The following is an 18,314-nucleotide window of genomic DNA, read 5'->3' as shown; positions in this document are numbered from 1 at the left end:
AGTTGAGTTTGATACTGCTTTATTGTCTCACTTCCTAGAGGTCACTCAGCTAGTAAATGATGGCTGGGCATTGAATGATAAAACATTTACAGATGATTTACAATGTACTGGGTGTTGGGCTAAAAGCTTTAAATGTTTCACTCCTCATAGCAACCCTGTGTCACAACCTCATTTCAAGAGTGTGGAAACTGAGGCAGGGCCAAGTTAAGAAAGTTATATAATTCATCAAAAAGTCAGTGCTGTTGGGGCCCCTGTCCCCCACCCTCCCACCCTCTACCCCTAGCCTGTTTTACAGCCCGATTACCCCTGTGAGGGGGGGACCATGTGCAGCCCTGAGCATTCCTTCCCAGGGCACCCCAGGGTAAGGATCACTGTAGGTGCCTATGGGAGCCACACCCCACTTGGTTCCTTCAGGGTCAGTTGTCACAGCTCTAGGTCCAGCGCTTCACTGGGCTGGCTCGGCAGGGTGACTTGGTCCAGAGAATGAATACACAGGAGTGCAAAAGGACTAAAGGCCAAAGTCTTAACTACTAAAGGGCATGTGTGCCCTGCTTCTCTCCTCCCCCTCTCACTGTGATGTGCAATCCTGGAGGCAGAACCAATCCTCCTATGTTCAAGCTGTCTAGAAAGCCTAACTCAATAACTAAAGGTTGTCTGTAGAACAAGAATCTGGGAGGAATGAAACCAGATAGCCTGTAGTGGTATTTTTAATCACACAGTAGAGTCCATTTTTAGCAAAGGGATATGTCCACGCCTGATCAGTTATTAATAGATCTTCCTTTCAGCTGACGGGTATCAGGCAGAAGTTACTCTTCATCATCATCACTATTTTGTTCACCAATGTATCCCCTCTATCCGACATGTGGCTGTCAAGTTACATTTGTTAAATAAACGTGTTAATAATCTTCACACTTTAACTGAATCTTTTCTAGATTTTTAAGCCCCTATAGTTTACTCACCACAAGTCTTACAATTCATCTCACAATATTTTCACAAAATCCTCCTTGTATTAGTTTTCTATGTCGTAATACATTGCCACAAATTTTGTGACCTAAAACAAAAATAAATTTATTATCTCACATTTTTGTAGGCCAGAAGATCATCATGGGTCTCATTGGGCTAAAATCAAGGTGGCTGCAGACTGTATGCCTTTCTGGAGGCTCTAGGAAAGAATCTGTTTCCTTACTCATTCAAATTGTTGGCAGAATTAGTTTCTTGCAGTTGTAGGACTGAGGTGGTCATTTCTTGCTGGCTGTCAGCCTAGGGCTCTTGCTTGCTTCTGGAGGCTCCCACATTCCCTACCTCCTGGTCCTCTTCCTCCACCTTCAAAGTAGTAATGGCAGATTGAATCCCTCTCCATCTTGGAATCCACCCTGGATCTTCTTCCACTGAATCTCTTTGACTTTCCTGCTTCTTCCCATTTTTAAAGAATTTATGTAATTAGATTGTGTCCATCCAGATAATCCAAGATAATCTTCCTATGAATCCAGGATAATCTCTCTACTTTAAGATCCATAACCTTAATTCCAACCTGTAAGGTCTCTTTTTGCCATGTAATGTGTCATAATCAGAGGCTATAAAGATTATGGTGTGAACTCTTCAGCCTAGCACACATAGCCTTGGCCTTGCTCACTCTGAAGGAGGCCTCTGTTCTGTATATGCTAAGGACCTCCATGATTGGAGATTCATTCCTGTGACTCTCAAGGAGAGTAACTCTTTGGAAATTTAATCTATAGTTCTTCATTCAATTACTAGACTCAGGCATGTGTGTAAGTATTCCTTTGCAGAAAAGATGATTCTTCCTGTTGATGATGTCTGGTGAAATTTCTACTGATCTCATCTCTTAGTTCGGGTTCCCCAAAAGCTGACTCTGAGTCAAGGACTTCGGCTCAGGTTGTCTGTTTGAGATGTAACCCCAGGAAACGCAAGTTCGAAAATAAATAAAAAGAGAAAGCCAACTGAAAGAAAAATGACATAAAGGGTAGATTAATCAGTTGCTTGTCATGTGGCAACGGGGCTCCATACCATCTATCCAGCACTAAGAAATATGTGAAATTGAGATGTGTTACGGCACCCCACTCCAGTACTTTTGCCTGGAGAATCCCATGGACGGAGGAGCCTGGTGGGCTGCCTGCAGTCGATGGGGTCGCAAAGAGTAGGACGCGACTGAGCGACTTCACTTTCACTTTTCACTTTCATGCATTGGAGAAAGAAATGGCAACCCACTCCAGTGTTCTTGCCTGGAGAATCCCAGGGACGGCGGAGCCTGGTAAGCTGCCGTCTATGAGGTCGTACAGAGTCAGACACCACTGATGCGACTTAGCAGCAGCAGCAGCAGCAGCATGCTGACATCATCACCTGCCCACACCCCAACCACTAAACACACACACACAAATGGGGAGGCCTCTCCTGGTGATTACAAGCAACGCCAAAATCCTTGGGGAAATCTCAAGGCTTCAAAAGAAAAAGAAAAGTATCACGCTTCTGAAAAAAAAGAAAAATAAATAATTAAAAGCCTATGCACACTTGTAAGATTTCAATTCCTAAACTGTTTCTGTGTGTTCTGCCCAGTAACTGGTGAGAAAGCAAGCTCAGGGATGCCATTGGCTGGCTGACCCACAGCCGGCTCTAAATCGTTCACTGAAAATCTTGTGACTTTGTGATCACCAGGTGGACCCGGACCCGGGGCCCGCACGCCCTGCGCCGCCACTAACAGGAGGCGAAGAAAAGTTCTTTTCTCCATTTTCCGGACGGTGGTGAGTGTGCCCATGGAGGGGTTTAAGGGGAAGAGGAACAGCCAGAAAATAGTTATTTGAGCGGAGGGAGGAGAAAAGAAAATGCAGAAGTTAATTCTAGAAGGTAAGAAGGGGAGGGGATGCGCGACCCCTTGGGGTGGGGCAGAGGGTGGGAGGCGGTAGGTGGGAGGAACAAATCCCAGTAAGGGGAAAGGCGGGGACCCGGGGAGGGGAGGCTTCTGGGGGCGAGGGTGGACTTATCTTGGCATCTAGCCTGAATCGCTGAGAGGAGAAAAGGGAGGGGAGGGTTTGGAAGAGTATCGAGTGACGTCTGACGAAACTCAACTCTGGCTGGAAAAGTGAGCCGAGGAGAGGGGAAAACTGCCTTCCAGATCGCTGTATTGTTTACATTCCATGCAGTGTTTAAAGGATCAATTTATCGGGAAATACCTGAACTGGCCAAAACTTTGGCCACCTCATGCGAAGAGTTGACTCATTGGGAAAGACCCTGATGCTGGGAAGGATTGGGGGCAGGAGGAGAAGGGGACGACAGAGGATGAGATGGTTGGATGGCATCACCGACTCTATGGACATGGGTTTGGGTAAACTCCGGGAGTTGGTGATGGACAGGGAGGCCTGGCGTGCTGCGATTCATGGGGTCGCAAAGAGTCGGACAGGACTGAGCGGCTGAACTGAACTGAACTGAACTTGAACTGGAAGTCGAAGGGGACGGCCCAAGACAGAAGCTGGGGCGCTGATGATACCAACACGGGTTACAGGAAAGTATGACCTAGAACTATGATCAGAACTATGGTGCCAAGTCTCCTTGGCTGATTCTTCACCTCTCTCTCTCTCTCTTCACCAGTCTCCCGTCACTGCCTCTCCGGGTGACTCCTCTTGGATGCTTATGGAGCCAGTTGCTTTGCTGTATTTTTCCCTGCCAGCCTTCCTTCTCTTCTTCCACCTCCTCAGCTCGTTTGCACTGGTCTCAGGTAGGGGTGTATGCCACTAACTCCTATCAACTTCTCAGAAAAGAAAATCAACACTAAGTCTGCAAAGAGGAAGGGTAAAGAAGGGCTGCATTTGTGTTCACTCACCCTTTCATTCTGCACACAGTCATCAAATGGATCACAGTCATCAGATGGATCCCAGCGCACTCCAGTAGCAATCCAGTGAGAGCCAGAAAGGCAAGCTGTATACGTAACTTAAAAATCCTTAGTAGCTACATTTTAAAAAGTAAAAGGATGTCCCTGACCTAGGTGGAGTGGCACCTGGTTGGTGGTGCCTGTCTCATATCAGTGAGGGACAAAACAACTCCTTGTTTATCCCAGCTTGGCTTTTGCTCTGTGCTCATGCCTGGTTCATGCTCTGGACACATGGAAAAAAAAAAAACAAATAAAAAGTAAAAGGAAATCAACCGATGAAACGAACTTTCATAAAACATTTTAACTCCAAATAACCAAAGTATTATTATTTAAAATTTTAATTAATGTAAAATATGAACAATGAGATGTTTAACTTTTTTATTCTAAATTTTCAAAGTTGTGGGTATTTTACATTACAGCACACGCCGATTGGGACTAGCTAGTGGCAATCACACTGGACAGCTAGAGTTTATATCCTATACCGCAGGCACTGTGCTGCTTTGGAAAACAGAAAAACACCTCTGTGAGCTCAGGGTTCATGAGGGGTGATCAGGGTAGGCTTCTCCATGTTTTGTTCATGAAGCATTAGTACCCCCGATAGACACCCCTACTAGGTGTTTTTTGTTTGTTTGTTTGTTTTTACTGCCGACCAGCCACATCCCTTGGCCCCCAGAATCCTCAGCCCAGGAAGCCCCTGTGGCCTTAGAGAGAACATGTCTGTCCCCTGGAACACCCAGTTCCTTTCCTGTCTCAGAGAGTTGATGGCTGGTGCCCTTGTCTGATTCTACCGCTTTGTGTAACAGTCCAGTTTACTGTCCTGGGACCAGCTGATCCAATCCTGGCCATGGTGGGAGAAGATGCCACGTTACGCTGCCATCTGTCACCTGAGAAAAACGCTGAGGACATGGAGGTGAGGTGGTTCCGGACACAGTTTTCCCCTGCGGTGTTCGTGTACAAGGGCAGGCGGGAGAGAACAGAGGAGCAGATGGAGGAATACCGGGGAAGAACAACTTTTGTGAGTGAAGCTATCAGCAAGGGGAGCGTGGGGCTGATCATACACAACGTCACCGCTCACGAAAACGGCATCTACCGCTGTTACTTTCAAGAAGGCAGATCTTACGATGAGGCCATCATGCACCTGACAGTGGCAGGTGCGTGCTTTCATTTTGTGAGGTTGCTTTTTCACAGCCTGACTCTTCGGGAAAGTTTTTCTCCTCACTCCAGGCCCCCTGCAGATCAGGGGATTTTTTGGCCTAGAATTCCCTGTAAACAGGGAGGGTGGCTTTTCCCTCCTCAAGGACTCACTGAATGGGTTTGCTCTGCTACTGTGGGTATCGGCTCTTGAGACACACACAGCTGTCATCTTGAGCAGGGGCGAATGCTTAGTCCCTACAGAGTATCCTTATGCCTACTTCTGAGAAATCTGTAAGCATATTTCTCAGTAACATGTTTTAGAATTAGACATTTTTATTATTAAATAGAATTTGTTGTTGTTAGGTCCCTATGTTGATTCCAACTCCTTGTGACCCCATGAACTGTAGCCCACCAGGCTTCTCTGTCCATGGGATTTCCACAAGGCAAGAATACTGAGTGGGTTGCCATTTCCTTCTCCAGGGGACCTTCCCAACCCAGGGATCAAACCTGCGTCTCCTGAATTGCAGATAGATTCTTTATCACTGAACCACCTGGGAAGGCCCATTAAACAGAGTACTTGTGCAAAAAAGTTTGTAGAACATTAACGTACAGATTACTGAATTATTATGAGCTACAGCCACTCATATCAACAAATAGGATACTGCCTTCTACTGACAGTGTCAGTTTGCTAGGGCTGCCATGACAAAAGGCCACGGCTGGGTGGCTTAAATAAAAGAAATGTGTTTTCTCACAGTTCTGGAGGTTGTTAAGTCCAAGATCAAGCTATCAGCAGGTTTGGTTTCTCCTGCAGCCTCTCTCCTTGGCCTGCAGGTAGCTATCTTAGTGCTGGGTCCTCACCTGGTCTTCCATCTGCGTCCTAATGTGGCCTTTGCTCTATGGGTGTGCAATTCTTGTATCTCCGTGCGTCCTAATCTCTTTTTATAAGGACACCAGCAGATTGGATCAGGACCCACCCTAACAGCCTCATGTTGACTTAATTACCTCTTTAAAGCCCTGTCTCCAAATACAGTTCTAAGGGACTGGAGGTTAAGGATTCAGCATAAAAATTTTGCAGGGACACAGTTCAATCCATAACATGCCGTTTCTCAAAATCCTCAGCTGAGACAGGTTCCTAGAAGTAAACGTGCTGTATAATGAGAAATGTTTATCTTCACCCTTAATAGATACTACACATTTGTTTTGCAAAGTGTTTGTACCAATAAACACTCTCACCAATCATATAGGATGCTCCACACCTTTTTCATGAAGTCCAAAGAGAAGTTTTTCACATATGACTTCAATCTATTTTTTTCTTTCTAGTAAGTTATTTTCCATGACTGTAAGGATCAAACACCATTCTTGATGCTTTTCACTTCCTCCCCCTTCCCTGCTTTTTTCCTTGGGACATATCACCATCTTACATAGTATGCATTTTACTTATTTATCCAGATTATTATGTCTCTTCCACTAAAATGTAGTTTTCATAAAGGGTTGTTTTCTCTTTTGTTCTTGCTGTATCCACATCTTTAGAACTGAACCTGGAGCATAACAGATGCTCAGTAAATATTATTGAGGGAATAAATGAATCTGCTCCATAAAGCTGTAAGTGGTCATCACAGCATACCTGAGCTATCTCTATTCTAAGCCTGAGCTCTATTTTATTTTTCACCTTTCCCCGTGAGCCTCTTACCAGTCTGTGCTTTTAATTATCTTTGACATACGCTTTAGTCAGGATCGTTGAGCTTATGCTCTGGCCCAAGCAGCCCTCAAATCTTAGTAGGTTAAATCAACAAAAATGTATTTCTGACACATGAATTATATCCTTCATGAATCTGGTGGGGCTCTACTTCATACAGACCTGCCTGGAACTTTATGGTTTACCTGGGCAGAGGGAAAGAGAGCTTGGCAAATTATGGTAAACATGACCCTGTCCTGGCCTATCCCATTCTGAATCGAGTTGTTGTACAATTTTTTGTTTGTTTTACTGTCTTTTCAGTTTGGTTAATTGGCTGGCTGGTTTTGCCCTTAGATCTGTTGTCTCATACTTGCGCTTACTGAACCCCCCTGAAACATTTTGTAGGATTTCTTCCCAAGTTGCTGAGTTCTTTTGAATCTTATCCCACTTCAGAGTTTCCGTGCCAGCCTTTCACTCTGCAACTAGTTGGTTTTTTTATTTTCCATCTTGAAAAGATCAAATTGAGGAAGAATCAGTAAGACTTGAGTGAGGTTTAATTTTGTCTTTGGTATAATTTGTGGAAGGTAAATATCTCTGAATTGGGGCGTAAGGCCTGGCTTTGCACACTAGTTCTGTCGGTTCTCCTAAAAACCAACACCTCCTTTTGATTATCAGATAGCTGTGGCTATGTGAAGCCCTAAGCCAGGAGAAGAGAGACAGTGCCTTGAAGTCAAAAAGTTTCTTAAAATTCTGCCAGCCTGGCAGGTTTCTGTCTTTATTATATTGAGCTAAAACTTCAAGAAGCCAGAACTGCTGAGAAGTCCTCTCAGGGCAGAAAGTGAAAGCCTAGACCTGTTTGTTTCTGATCAGAGTGGACACACCCACCCAGAAGTGAGAAAATTAAAATCTCTAGCTGAATGAATCAGTCAACAAACATTTATTAGGAGGCAGATAGATGCTTGCTCCTGTGATGGAGTCCATAGGGAGAGCCCAAAGAAGAGTGCAACGTAAGCATTTCTCCTCTTAGAGATCTCACAATTTTTTTTTGCACATGTTGGCCTCCTGGTGTTCTCCAAAATCAAGGTTTTCTTCCTTCCTTTTCTCCTTACTGTCTTCTTCCTTCTTCTATCCCTCCCTCTTTCTCCCTTCACAGAAGAGAGTGCATGGAATGTGCCTAATCATGTTTTCTGCACCAGCCTCTTTCTTTCTTGCCTGTTCATCACTAAGAGCTACTCTCCTAAGACACTTTGGCTAAGACACCATTACCTCTTTCACTGAGCCCTGGTCTCTCTCCCCAGGCCTGGGCTCTAAACCCGTTATTGAAATGAAAGGCCACGAGGATGGAGGCATCCGGCTGGAATGTACATCTGCAGGGTGGTACCCAAAGCCCCATGCTGTGTGGAGGGCCCCTCATGGTGAGACCATGCCCCCCCTGGAAGAGGCTTACACTGTGAGTGCAGATGGGCTCTTCCTGGTCATCATGGCTATGATCATCAGGGACCAGTCGGTGAGGAACATGTCCTGCTCTGTCAGCAACACCCTGCTCAACCAGGGGAAGGAAACTGTGATTTTCATTCCAGGTTAGTTCCGTGCTCGCTGGAGGCTCATTTCTTTCTTTCTTTTTTTTTTTCCTGGAGGCTCATTTCAGAGAGGCAGGATGCTCAGCAGACAGATTGGAGCCCAGCAGGGGGATGGGGAGGTAGGGCCGTGGGGTAGAAGGATCCTGAGCCCTGAAGAGCTGGAAGCTGCAGCTGAGCTGAGGCCTCTCCTTGTCATAAGAGGAAAATCAAATTGTCTCAAAACACAGAGGTAGGAAGCCTCCTTAAGGGTAAATCTGATAGTTGTTTGACTTTTTTTTTTCCTCTTTCATGGTCCTTATCCTGCAGCAATTTTCAAACATTTAGAACAGTCCTAAAACCATGGACGGTGGTGTGGGTGGGTGGTGTCTGCTGAAGCCCTCCTTTCCTCCGCATGAGATTTCCCAAGGGACAGTGCTGAAGAAAGTCTGTCTATAGACATTCATAAATCCATTAAAGAAGTACCAAACAAGTATCTCATATGTTCAAGGTACTGTTCTCGAAATTGAAGATAAATCAGTGAACAAAATATGAGAAGATGCCTGCCCTCATGGGTCTCATAGTCTAGAACAGCAGAGGACAATAAGTGAAATCATTAATTAAAACAAAGAGTGAAGTAATTAAACTGTGGACTGTATCAGATAGTGATAAGTATTGTAGAAAAATATTAGGGAATGAGTTGATAGGGAATGTTAGGGACATGCGTGCGAGTGTGCTCAGTCGCTTCACTCCTGTCCGACTCTGTGACCCTATGGACTTTAGCCTGTAAGGCATTGTAATTGTAAATGGGATGATCTGGGAAGGCTTCAGGGGAAAGGTGGCCATTGAGGAAGTGAGGAGTGAGCCATGCGCAGATGTTTGCGGACTAAACAAGCCAGGTGGCAGGAACAGCATAGACAAAGGGCTGAGGCAGGAGCTTATCTGGCAGTTTCAAAGACCCCTTAAGACACAGATATGACTGGAATGGATTGAGGCCAGGGAGAGTTGGAGGAGATGAATCCAGAGAGGCCATGGGTCCAAATCGTATGGGGCAGTGTAGGCCACAAGTGAACTTTGGCTTTTAGTCTGAATAAGATAGGAAACATTGCAAGATTTTGAACAAAGAAATAACATGATCTCACTTAGGCCGCTGTGCTGAGGACAGATGGCAGAAGGGCAGAAGGTATGGACAGAGCAGGGAGGAGGGTATTACAATGTTCCAAGCAAGAAGGGATGGTGGCTTATATCACTTGGTGGCTGTGCTGATTCTATATGGCTGGTTAGCTTTTAGTCAGCCTGGTCCCACCCATGGTGACTCAAGGTATTACTTGCTTTTTTGTCTCCTGAGCCCCCAATCCTGGCAATCACTGTGGGGCGAGCCACACATTTTCAATCAGAGTCAAAGTTCTTTCCCTAGCTGGGGTTTCTCAGAGAGAAGCTGGTGGAGCAGGGACCTGGGAGAGCTCTTCAGATCCGTGCCCTGAGGGGCTCTCATCATAGAGCTCCTTTTTCTCACTAAATAGGATTTTGGGGCTCCCTTTTCAGAATCCTTTATTCCCAGAACATCTCCCTGGATGGTGGCCCTGGCTGTCATCCTGCCCTCTCTGCTTCTCCTCATCGCTGGGAGCATCTATCTCATCAAGAAACTCCAGCTGGATAAAAAGATTCTGTCCATGCAAAAAGAGGCTGAAAATGAAGAGAAAGAAATTGCACGTAAGGAACTGAGGAAAGAACGTGTGGAAAAAGAGAAAGAACGCCAAACAAAAGGTAAAAGAATAGGAGGACAGTTCACTGTCATAAAAAACACAACTTGGACAGCTAAAAGCCTGGGAAACAGAGAGGGCATGAATAAAAGCAGCAGCAAGAGCTTGGAACTCTCACATCCTAGTAATGAATCCCTCAGACCTGACTTTCTTCCACTCTGCAAATGCTGCATCCATTCACCTGGCTACGTGTAGCCCTATGTTGTTGAACGAAAGCAAATCTAAATAAGTACTGATAGTATCTAGCCACCTGATCATATATCACTTCTGGTATCTTGACAGTTTCCTAGGCAGCAGGGGAGGAGGGTGGTGGTATTCATAGAAAAGATCAACCTTTCATTATTTAAGACAAACTCACATTTTCTTAGTTCTTCTCTTGAAGACATTCATTTGTTTGTATTTCTTCTTCAGAGCAACTTCAAGAAGAATTGCGTAAGTTTAGCATTTCCTGAACAACTCCCTGCATGATTTGTATTCTGCTCGGTTAGCCATTATCTCATGAAGCTCATCTCTCTGCCTGTCCCATTGCAGGATGGAGAAGAAGCCTCTTACATGCGGGTGAGCGCCTCTAACATTCCCTGAGATCCTGAGCTTTCTCCTCACCAGGCAGCCAACACGACACATTAGAGGAGCAAAGGGGCCCAAGGCTGGCTAGGGAGGCAGGAGCCTGGGGTCAGTGCACTAGCAGGATCCCACCCAGTGCTGGATTCTACCTCTGCTGTCAGGGACACTCCACAGGTCTTAACTAATTCTATATTTACTTCTGACCATCCTTTCTTTTTTAGAATAATTCATTCACGAGCACCAAAGGTCTACCATACATAGTGAGTGAGGGAAGTCACTCAGTTGTGTCCGACTCTTTGCAATCCCATGGGCATAGCTCGCCAGGCTCCTCTGTCCATGGAGTTTTCCAGGCAAGAATACTGGAGTGGGTTGCCATTTTCTTCTCCAGGGGATCTCCCTGACCCAGAGATCGAACCCGGGTCTCCTGCATTGCAGGCAGATTCTTTACTGTCTGAGCCACCAGGGAAGCATAAACACTCAAGCTGCCAAAACCCAGGAAACCATACATAGTAGAGCCCCCCCAAAAGTTACGTTTTAGTAGCCGTTTTCTTTGAGTCCTGACTAATTTGAAAGAAGACAATACTGGCTTAGCTGTCTCTAACAGTGGAAGAGCCATATGTGGAAAAGGCAATGAACTTCCCAGGCCTGACTCAGGGGTGAACAAGTAGAGGCCAGAAGTGCCTTCCTGCTCCAAGAGAGCACTGATGTTTTGTGTATAGGGGAGGGGATGTGGGCAAGAGGGAAAGAACAGGGTCCAATGACCTGGTCCTAGAGAGCACTTTTGAGTTTTGTGATTTGTCACCTTCTGCTCAAGCGCATCAAAGAATCCAGCCTTTGCTGGATACCACAGCACTCAGACGTTTCCTCTTTCAAATTTCAAAATTATCATCGCCAGACATATCAATCTGGAGAAGGAAGAAAATCATTTTAACACAATTGTTTTGTATTAGATGTAGACTGACTAATAGTAACTGCCAAAAAGTAACTGCAGAGACAGCTGCAGAATGTCAGGGGTCTGAAACATTTCTTATATCAAGATAGGTCATAACTGTAGTCATCACACCCATGTTATTAAAGCAAAATGGATGGATATAGTTTCCCCTACCTTTTGCCATACTTAACTCTCAGGCAGCAGGATGACTTTGGGGGACATTGTCTTCCTTTTTTTAGCCTCTGAAGGGTGCTCTTGTTAGTCATTTAAATCGGTTGTCAGTGGGTTAAACCAGTAGGACACAGAGGACCATGTAGGAACCCTTTATCACCCTCATCTGTATAGGGAAAAATTGGCCTTACTTGCTTAATTGGGGGAGGGGAAGAGGATGGATCCTTTTGCTAGTTTAAGCCAAGTGGGAAACTTTATTCTAACTCAAGCCCCAGAGATCATGTATCTTGAATAGAAAGCTGACAGATATGAGAACTTTGAGAGAAAGTGGGAGCCATTCATTTCAGCTCGTTGGCTGAACTTTCTGTATTTCTTAGAGCCCCGGTCCTCCTCTACCCGAGGCAGCGCTCCTGGCACTCAAGAGAGAAAGTGCAGACTCAGTAGTTCAATTCTGTCTATGAGCTGCCTGGGATCTGGGGTCAAGGGGCTTTCATGGAAAAGGCTGTTACCCAGGGGATCTTCCCTATGCTTTCCGGGATCTCTCAGGGGACCAGGAGTCAGGTCCTGGTCTCGGGATCTCACAGTCTTGTGAGATCCCAGGCCTAAACCTGAGATTTCCTCTGCAGCTGATGTGGTCCTGGACCCAGACACCGCTCATCCCGAGCTCTTCCTGTCAGAGGACCAGAGAAGTGTGAGAAGGGGCCCCTCCAGGCAGAGCGTGCCTGACAACTCAGAGAGATTCGACTGTCGGCCTTGTGTCCTGGGCCTGGAGAGCTACTCCTCAGGGAGACATTACTGGGAGGTGGAAGTCGAAAACGTGATGGTGTGGGCTGTGGGGGTTTGTAGAGACAATGTTGAGAGGAAAGGGGAGGCCCTCCTGGTTCCTCAGAACGGCTTCTGGACCCTGGAGATGTTTGAGAACCAGTACCGCGCCCTCTCCTCCCCAGAGAAGATTCTCCCCCTGAAAGAGCGCCTTCACCGTGTGGGCGTCTTCCTGGACTATGAAGCTGGAGATGTGTCCTTCTATAACATGACGGACAGGTCACACATCTACACATGTCCCCGTTCACCCTTCTCTGGGCCCCTGAGGCCCTTCTTCAGGCTGGGGTCTGATGACAGCCCCCTCTGTATCTGTCCATCGTTTAGAGGGGCCCAGGGAGTCACAGTGCCTGAGGGGGGCCTGGTCCTTCACAGGGCAGAGACCCACCACAACCGCCAGGACCAATTCCCTGGTCTCAGAGCCAAGTAGGGAAACCCAGGCCACCTCTACTACAGCACCGCCTGGAGGAATACCACCCTCCTTCCTTCTGGTCACAGGAGAATCGCCCCCGGGGTTCCCCTGGACATGTCTTCAAGCCCCAGAGCATGTGTCTCCCTCATTAGGCTATTGCTTTAGTAACTTGTTGCATGTAACCATGGGGCAGGGGCCAGTCTCAGGAACACTGAGTGCTGCCATGTGGCTCCCAACCAACAAGTAAGTGTGAGAAAGTGACAGGCAGAGAACCAGCTGCTATTACATCGGCTGATGCATTCAGCCCGAGACCGGAATTGACATCAGATACTGTGGATCTGGGGATTTCCTAATAGCTCAGTTGGTAAAGAATCCACCTGCAATCTGTTGGAGAAAGGGTAGGCTACCCACTCCAGTATTCTTGGGCTTCCCTTGTGGCTCAGCTGGTAAAGAATCCACCCACAATGCGGGAGACCTGGGTTGGATCCCGGGGATGGGAAAATCCCCTGGAGAAGGGAAAGGCTACCAACTCCAGTATTCTGGCCTGGAGAATTCCATGGACTGTAAAGTCTATGGGGTCACAAAGAATCGGACACGACTGAGCGACTTGCACTTTCACTTTCACTGTGGATCTGGGGCAAGGACAACGGGACACTGGGTTGTAAGAGGGGCAGGGAACTAGAAATGGAGGTCAGAGATGGAGGAAATAAGACAGAAGGTCCATGTCTAACCCACCCCCAGGATTTCCAGAGCACACAGTAAAGCTCCACAGGCCTAGATGCAGGATCATCTAGGATGAAGGAAGATGAATGACAAGGAGGCATCTGGGCCTGGCCTTGCTCAGGTATCCCTACAATAAACAAGGCGTCAGTACTTTGTTATTGGGTGTGGCCTAAGGTTTAAGGTCCCAGATGAGCAGATAAGCATTGGACCAAGTGGATCTCAAAGTTCAGGTTCAGTGAGGAGGGCAGCGCTTTCCAGCTTTTTGGCCTCAGGATGTGTTTAGACACGTAAAAATTATTGAGGACAGAAAAATGCGTTTGCTTAGTTGGGTTATATCTATCAATATTATGTGGCATTAGAGATTAAACTGAGAAATTTTTTATGTATTTATTAACATTAAAAAAGGAACAAGCCATTATAAGTTAATATGAAAAACATATTTCAGGAATGATCACTGTCTGTTGTTTCCAATGTAAAATAAAGTTTATTGAGAAGTATGATATTTTTTAATGTTTTTTTCAAATCTAATGTCTGGCTCCTAGAAGGTGGCTAGATCCTCACCATCTGCCTCTGTATTCAGTGTTGGAATCACGGGTCATGGAGGCTCTAGAAAGCATTATCTACACTAGTGAGAGAATGAGAGGAAAAATGACAAATATCTTAGTATTATTATTATGGAACAGTATTAACTTTGTAGACTCAAAATGAAAGAGATTGCCCGCCCCCCCCCCAAATCTGTAAAACATCCTTTGAGAACCAGGATAGAGGATCCTGGAACTGAGTCAGGCATTTAAAATTATGACATAAATGGTAGTATTTTGGACTTTATGTAATTCGACCATCCAATTGTAAAACTTGGCTGAAAAATTTAAATGATACTTAAAAAGTTCAAAATTGTATTACTGCAGTTCCAAATGGACATGTTCTAGAAAAAATCTGGAACATTGAACTTGGTGATTTGTTGGGATGGGAAACTGGTTTATTAATGTGCATGTGTTTTACTTTCGGTACTGTTGACATGATACCATATGAGCAGTTTTAACTAAAAGCACCAGACTGCGAGTCAGGAAACAAGTGCTACTAATACCTGCCTGTATTAATCTTAGAAAAGTTACAGTTTTTCAGTGTTTTGGTATTCCATAGAATAAGGCTGTGAGTGGGTTTGCATATATTTTACTATAGTTTGCAAAACACTTTTCTTTATTCAGCATGCTTGCTTTCTCATAAGAAATGCACTGATCTCCGTTTCAGAGTGAAATAGTGTGGTCTAGCAAGTTAAAGTGATTTTTGTCGTTGTTGTTTAAGGAAAATAGAGTTTTCATTCATACTTTAAAAAAAAATCGTCTAATCTTTAAGGCACCTTCTAAACATAAAATTTAGATGTTTTAAGTGCCGGGAGCCAGCTCACGAGATCCCATCCATGGCAAGGTCATGAGGAAGAGGACTGATCCGAGCACGGCTTCTCAGGCCTCAGGGATTCTTGGAAGGCTGCCTCAGCACTCACCTTAAAGATGATATCTGTCTATAAACCTCTTCTTATTTTCTGTGACTTGGGCAAAAGGCTTTTCCTGATTCTCTTCTAAAATAGATCCATCTGAAACCTCAATCGATAAGGCCCCTGAACGGTAACACCCTAATAAAATTATCTAAGATATAGAGTATACTAATCCAAATTCCTCTTGCTAGCATATTGGTTTGTTTAATAAATGTGCCTGTGCCTTTGGAGCTAGTGTGCATGACTGCTCTTTAACAATAAACAACATTGAGAGCCACCACAAAGAAAGCCCCAACGGGCACAGAGCCCTTCGTAGGAAAAAAGGCTTATTAGGAAATATAAAAAATATTGCTTTATGAAACTGTTACTTAGTCTATATTTACTCACTATGTTTTTGCTCTTAACGTATTTAGCATATATAATGAAAGCATAATAGTTAGAGATTTATATAAATAGAAGTTTAGCTTTAATACAAATAATAAGACAATTGTTGATTTAACTGATGATTCTTACTTAGAGCTGACCTTCAGCTTGCTGTTCTATGACTTTATGGAACCACATTCTTTTCTGTTAAGCTTAAGGCATAGGATAGATTACCGAAAACAGGTTTTACTTTGAAACTTTCTATTGATGAATTCTTTCCTGCTGTGCCTGATACAGAAGTGTTCTGGCTGATCAACCCTTATCAATGGAGAGTCACAAGATGTTAGCAGGCCCCCAGGCCAGAAGATGAGGTAAACAAAATGAACTAAGATATGCAAACGATGTCGGTAAGGGTCAACACTGTTGACCCATTAAACTGATTTGATATGACTCTATACTTTACATTTGTTTCTATGTACCACTAAAAATATAAACGCTGTCTTAAAAACAATAAAGTCAGGAGACACTTGGAAACACCGAGACTCGCTGTGTCTTCTCATTCGCATCGCCAACGCCGTCCATCCTGAGGGAACCCCTGGACCTGCTGGAGCTGGACTCCGGCATTTAAGTATTTATTGAAACTAAGCATGAACCCAGTGATCTGCTAATCACTGTATAAAGTAGCATAGAACTCAGCTTCCAGCCTCCTTTACTCAATCTTTCATTCATATATTTACTTATTCATTCACTCTCAAGAAATTTATCACCTTTAATGTATTGAGCATGTGCAGTCTGTTGTGCCATGAAGGAAATAAACAGGATGATATTATAGAGAGGAATGGGTGGGAGCTGAGGAGGGCTACTTTAGATAGAAAATTAGATGGTAAAGTTAAGGAGGGCTTCCTGAAGGAAGTGGTGGGTCTTCTGAGACTTGAGGACTAAGAAAGATTCCCAAGCGGCAGGAATCTTGTGCCTGTGAGCCCCAAAGCAGAAATAAACTAACTAGTTAAAGAATGTAAACCCCTACTGTCAGAGCAAAGACTGAGAATGGAACAAACAAGTAGAAAGGAACAACAGAAAACAAGTAGAAAGCAGACAATCGGGGGCCTCATAGCAAAGTGCTGAGAATCAAACTGAAGCAGAATCTTACTGAAAACCAAAGCTCAAGTGAACAGAAAATGTCTGGAGTCACCTGAGTGTTACTATTTCCTCTTCCTAAAAGGATCACGTTTCTTTCTTTTTTTTTGGCCGCAAAGCACAGAGTCCTAACCACTGGACCACCAGGGAGGTCCAGATTACTCATTCTTAACAGCATGGGGAATTAAATTTTCCAGAATTTCCTTCTTCCTGGATTTGGGGGCTGGGAGGGGGGTGGAGTAGAGTATGAAGAAAAGGGGAATGGCCCCCAGGGACTCTTCCCCTTCGTTGGGTGTCACAAGTCGGCTGGATATAATAATGATCCCAGCGCCCTCAGTGGCTGAGAGCCACAGTGTCTGTGACTCCCATCTGCCCTCTTGGCTCTGATTGTGACTTGGATTCAACCCCAAGAGGAAAGGGGAAAAGAAGAATTCTGAATCAAGACCTTCTAGTGGAAGTTTTTCAGATTTTTGGCATCTTAGATTAAAGAGAGACTTAAAAAAAATTAATATTGAAGTAATAGTTGATGAACAATATTGTGATAGTTTCAGGTGTACAGCAAAGTGACTCAGTTATACATATCGAAGAGAGACTTTAATCTTTTACCTCAGATGGACTGGGAGTGATCATCAGTGATTATTGGGTAATAGTTTCCTCAGTGGTTAATCTTGTTCTCCGTTGATCCCTGTGTGGGGGAGAGTGGGCTGGGCCAAGGAGGGAGGTGCGGTGGGGAGATTGGAAATGAGGTCTTCTTGGCACATCCTACCATAATTAGAAGTTTTCTCAGCTTAAGGGAAAGTGAAACTTACATGTCCCTGGACTCATGGAGAGCTTTCCTTAATCACATAACTGTTTACACAGGAAACAGCCAGGCTGGGTCACAGGTTCATTCCTTTTTCTCTCCAGTCTCCCTGATGCTTGGCTGTAAATCCACCCTTTCATACCATAAGAGACAAGGTACTTGTATAATTATCCCAGACCTTTTAATTACAGTTACTATTAATGATCAAGCTTAGAGGACTTTGATATTAGAGACATAAGTAATCTGACCCAGATAAGGTATATGTACCATTATCAGTGAATGAGCTAACATTTATAATCCAAGCAGTCTCTTGGGGACTATGAATCAGCACACATTCAGCTTATTCTTACATCCATCTAACAGTCTTTGACTGTTGGCCATGAGCCAAGCACTGTCCAGGCTTTGATGAAAATAACAGTAATTAAGACAGGTGTCATGCATGGAGTATTGTCAACCAGGGAGCACACCCAAGCTTCAATGGCCGTACTTTCTACTGACCTTTCATTATATAGCCTTGACTGACTGAATCATGGACCACGTAGCGATTGAACTCCTTCTCCAGCCCCTCTCTCTTCCTGAGTCAAGCTGACCACAAAAAGCTCAAATCCTCAATCCCCTTGGCACATGACTGGACTTTCTGTTTTGCCGACTCACCGTCTCATTAGAATAAACTATCAGGTTCAATCCAGTGAGCTCACCAGGAATAACAACACTCTTAATACTCAGGAAATTCCGAGGGTTTAGGTTATTTCCCAGGAGACTAGACAAAGGCCAGACCTCTTACTACACAGTTGAAAAAATAATATCAAGGGGAAAGGACTAGGGTGCAGTTGGATTTGGGCTACTACCAGAATAAAAAGATCAGAGCAGCCAAAGGATGGTAGGGAAA

The 18,314-nt window shown here is 44.7% G+C and overlaps 1 protein-coding gene and 1 non-coding gene across 24 annotated transcripts; both read left to right on the top strand.

The window, feature by feature from the left end:
• Positions 1-2,659: 2,659 nt before the first annotated feature.
• Positions 2,660-16,024, top strand: BTN2A1 (butyrophilin subfamily 2 member A1). Of its 23 annotated transcripts, none has more exons than XM_081523190.1 (10): positions 2,660-2,756; positions 3,156-3,518; positions 3,601-3,727; positions 3,852-3,922; positions 4,684-5,031; positions 7,988-8,269; positions 9,791-10,012; positions 10,420-10,440; positions 10,540-10,566; positions 12,301-16,024. In XM_081523190.1, the coding sequence occupies exons 5-10, from the start codon at positions 4,725-4,727 to the stop codon at positions 12,921-12,923; spliced, it is 1,482 nt and encodes a 493-aa protein (XP_081379316.1). In that variant the 5' UTR covers positions 2,660-2,756; positions 3,156-3,518; positions 3,601-3,727; positions 3,852-3,922; positions 4,684-4,724; the 3' UTR covers positions 12,924-16,024. The 23 variants fall into 23 exon arrangements, with proteins under 23 accessions (XP_081379316.1, XP_081379315.1, XP_081379312.1 ...); XM_081523189.1 differs by having other exon boundaries at positions 2,660-2,859; XM_081523186.1 differs by lacking the exon at positions 3,156-3,518.
• On the top strand, positions 3,981-4,115 carry LOC145519329 (small nucleolar RNA SNORA48). The gene has a single exon (XR_014063735.1). It is a non-coding gene; the product is annotated as a small nucleolar RNA SNORA48 (small nucleolar RNA).
• Positions 16,025-18,314: the final 2,290 nt, after the last annotated feature.

This window comes from Giraffa tippelskirchi, chromosome 8 (genome assembly GCF_054371585.1).
Source record: "Giraffa tippelskirchi isolate mGirTip1 chromosome 8, T2T-mGirTip1v1.2.pri, whole genome shotgun sequence".
Taxonomy (NCBI): domain Eukaryota; kingdom Metazoa; phylum Chordata; class Mammalia; order Artiodactyla; family Giraffidae; genus Giraffa; species Giraffa tippelskirchi.
The sequence above is the reverse complement of the archived record's forward strand: the minus strand, read 5'-3'. Positions and strand labels throughout refer to the sequence as shown.

Coding starts and splice junctions, on each gene's coding strand:
- BTN2A1 (XM_081523174.1), top strand. CDS start 3,637: ATGCTTATGGAGCCAGTTGCTTTGCTGTATTTTTCCCTGCCAGCCTTC. Junction 3,728..4,683: donor CTCGTTTGCACTGGTCTCAG/GTAGGGGTGTAT, acceptor TTTGTGTAACAG/TCCAGTTTACTGTCCTGGGA. Junction 5,032..7,987: donor CATGCACCTGACAGTGGCAG/GTGCGTGCTTTC, acceptor CTCTCTCCCCAG/GCCTGGGCTCTAAACCCGTT.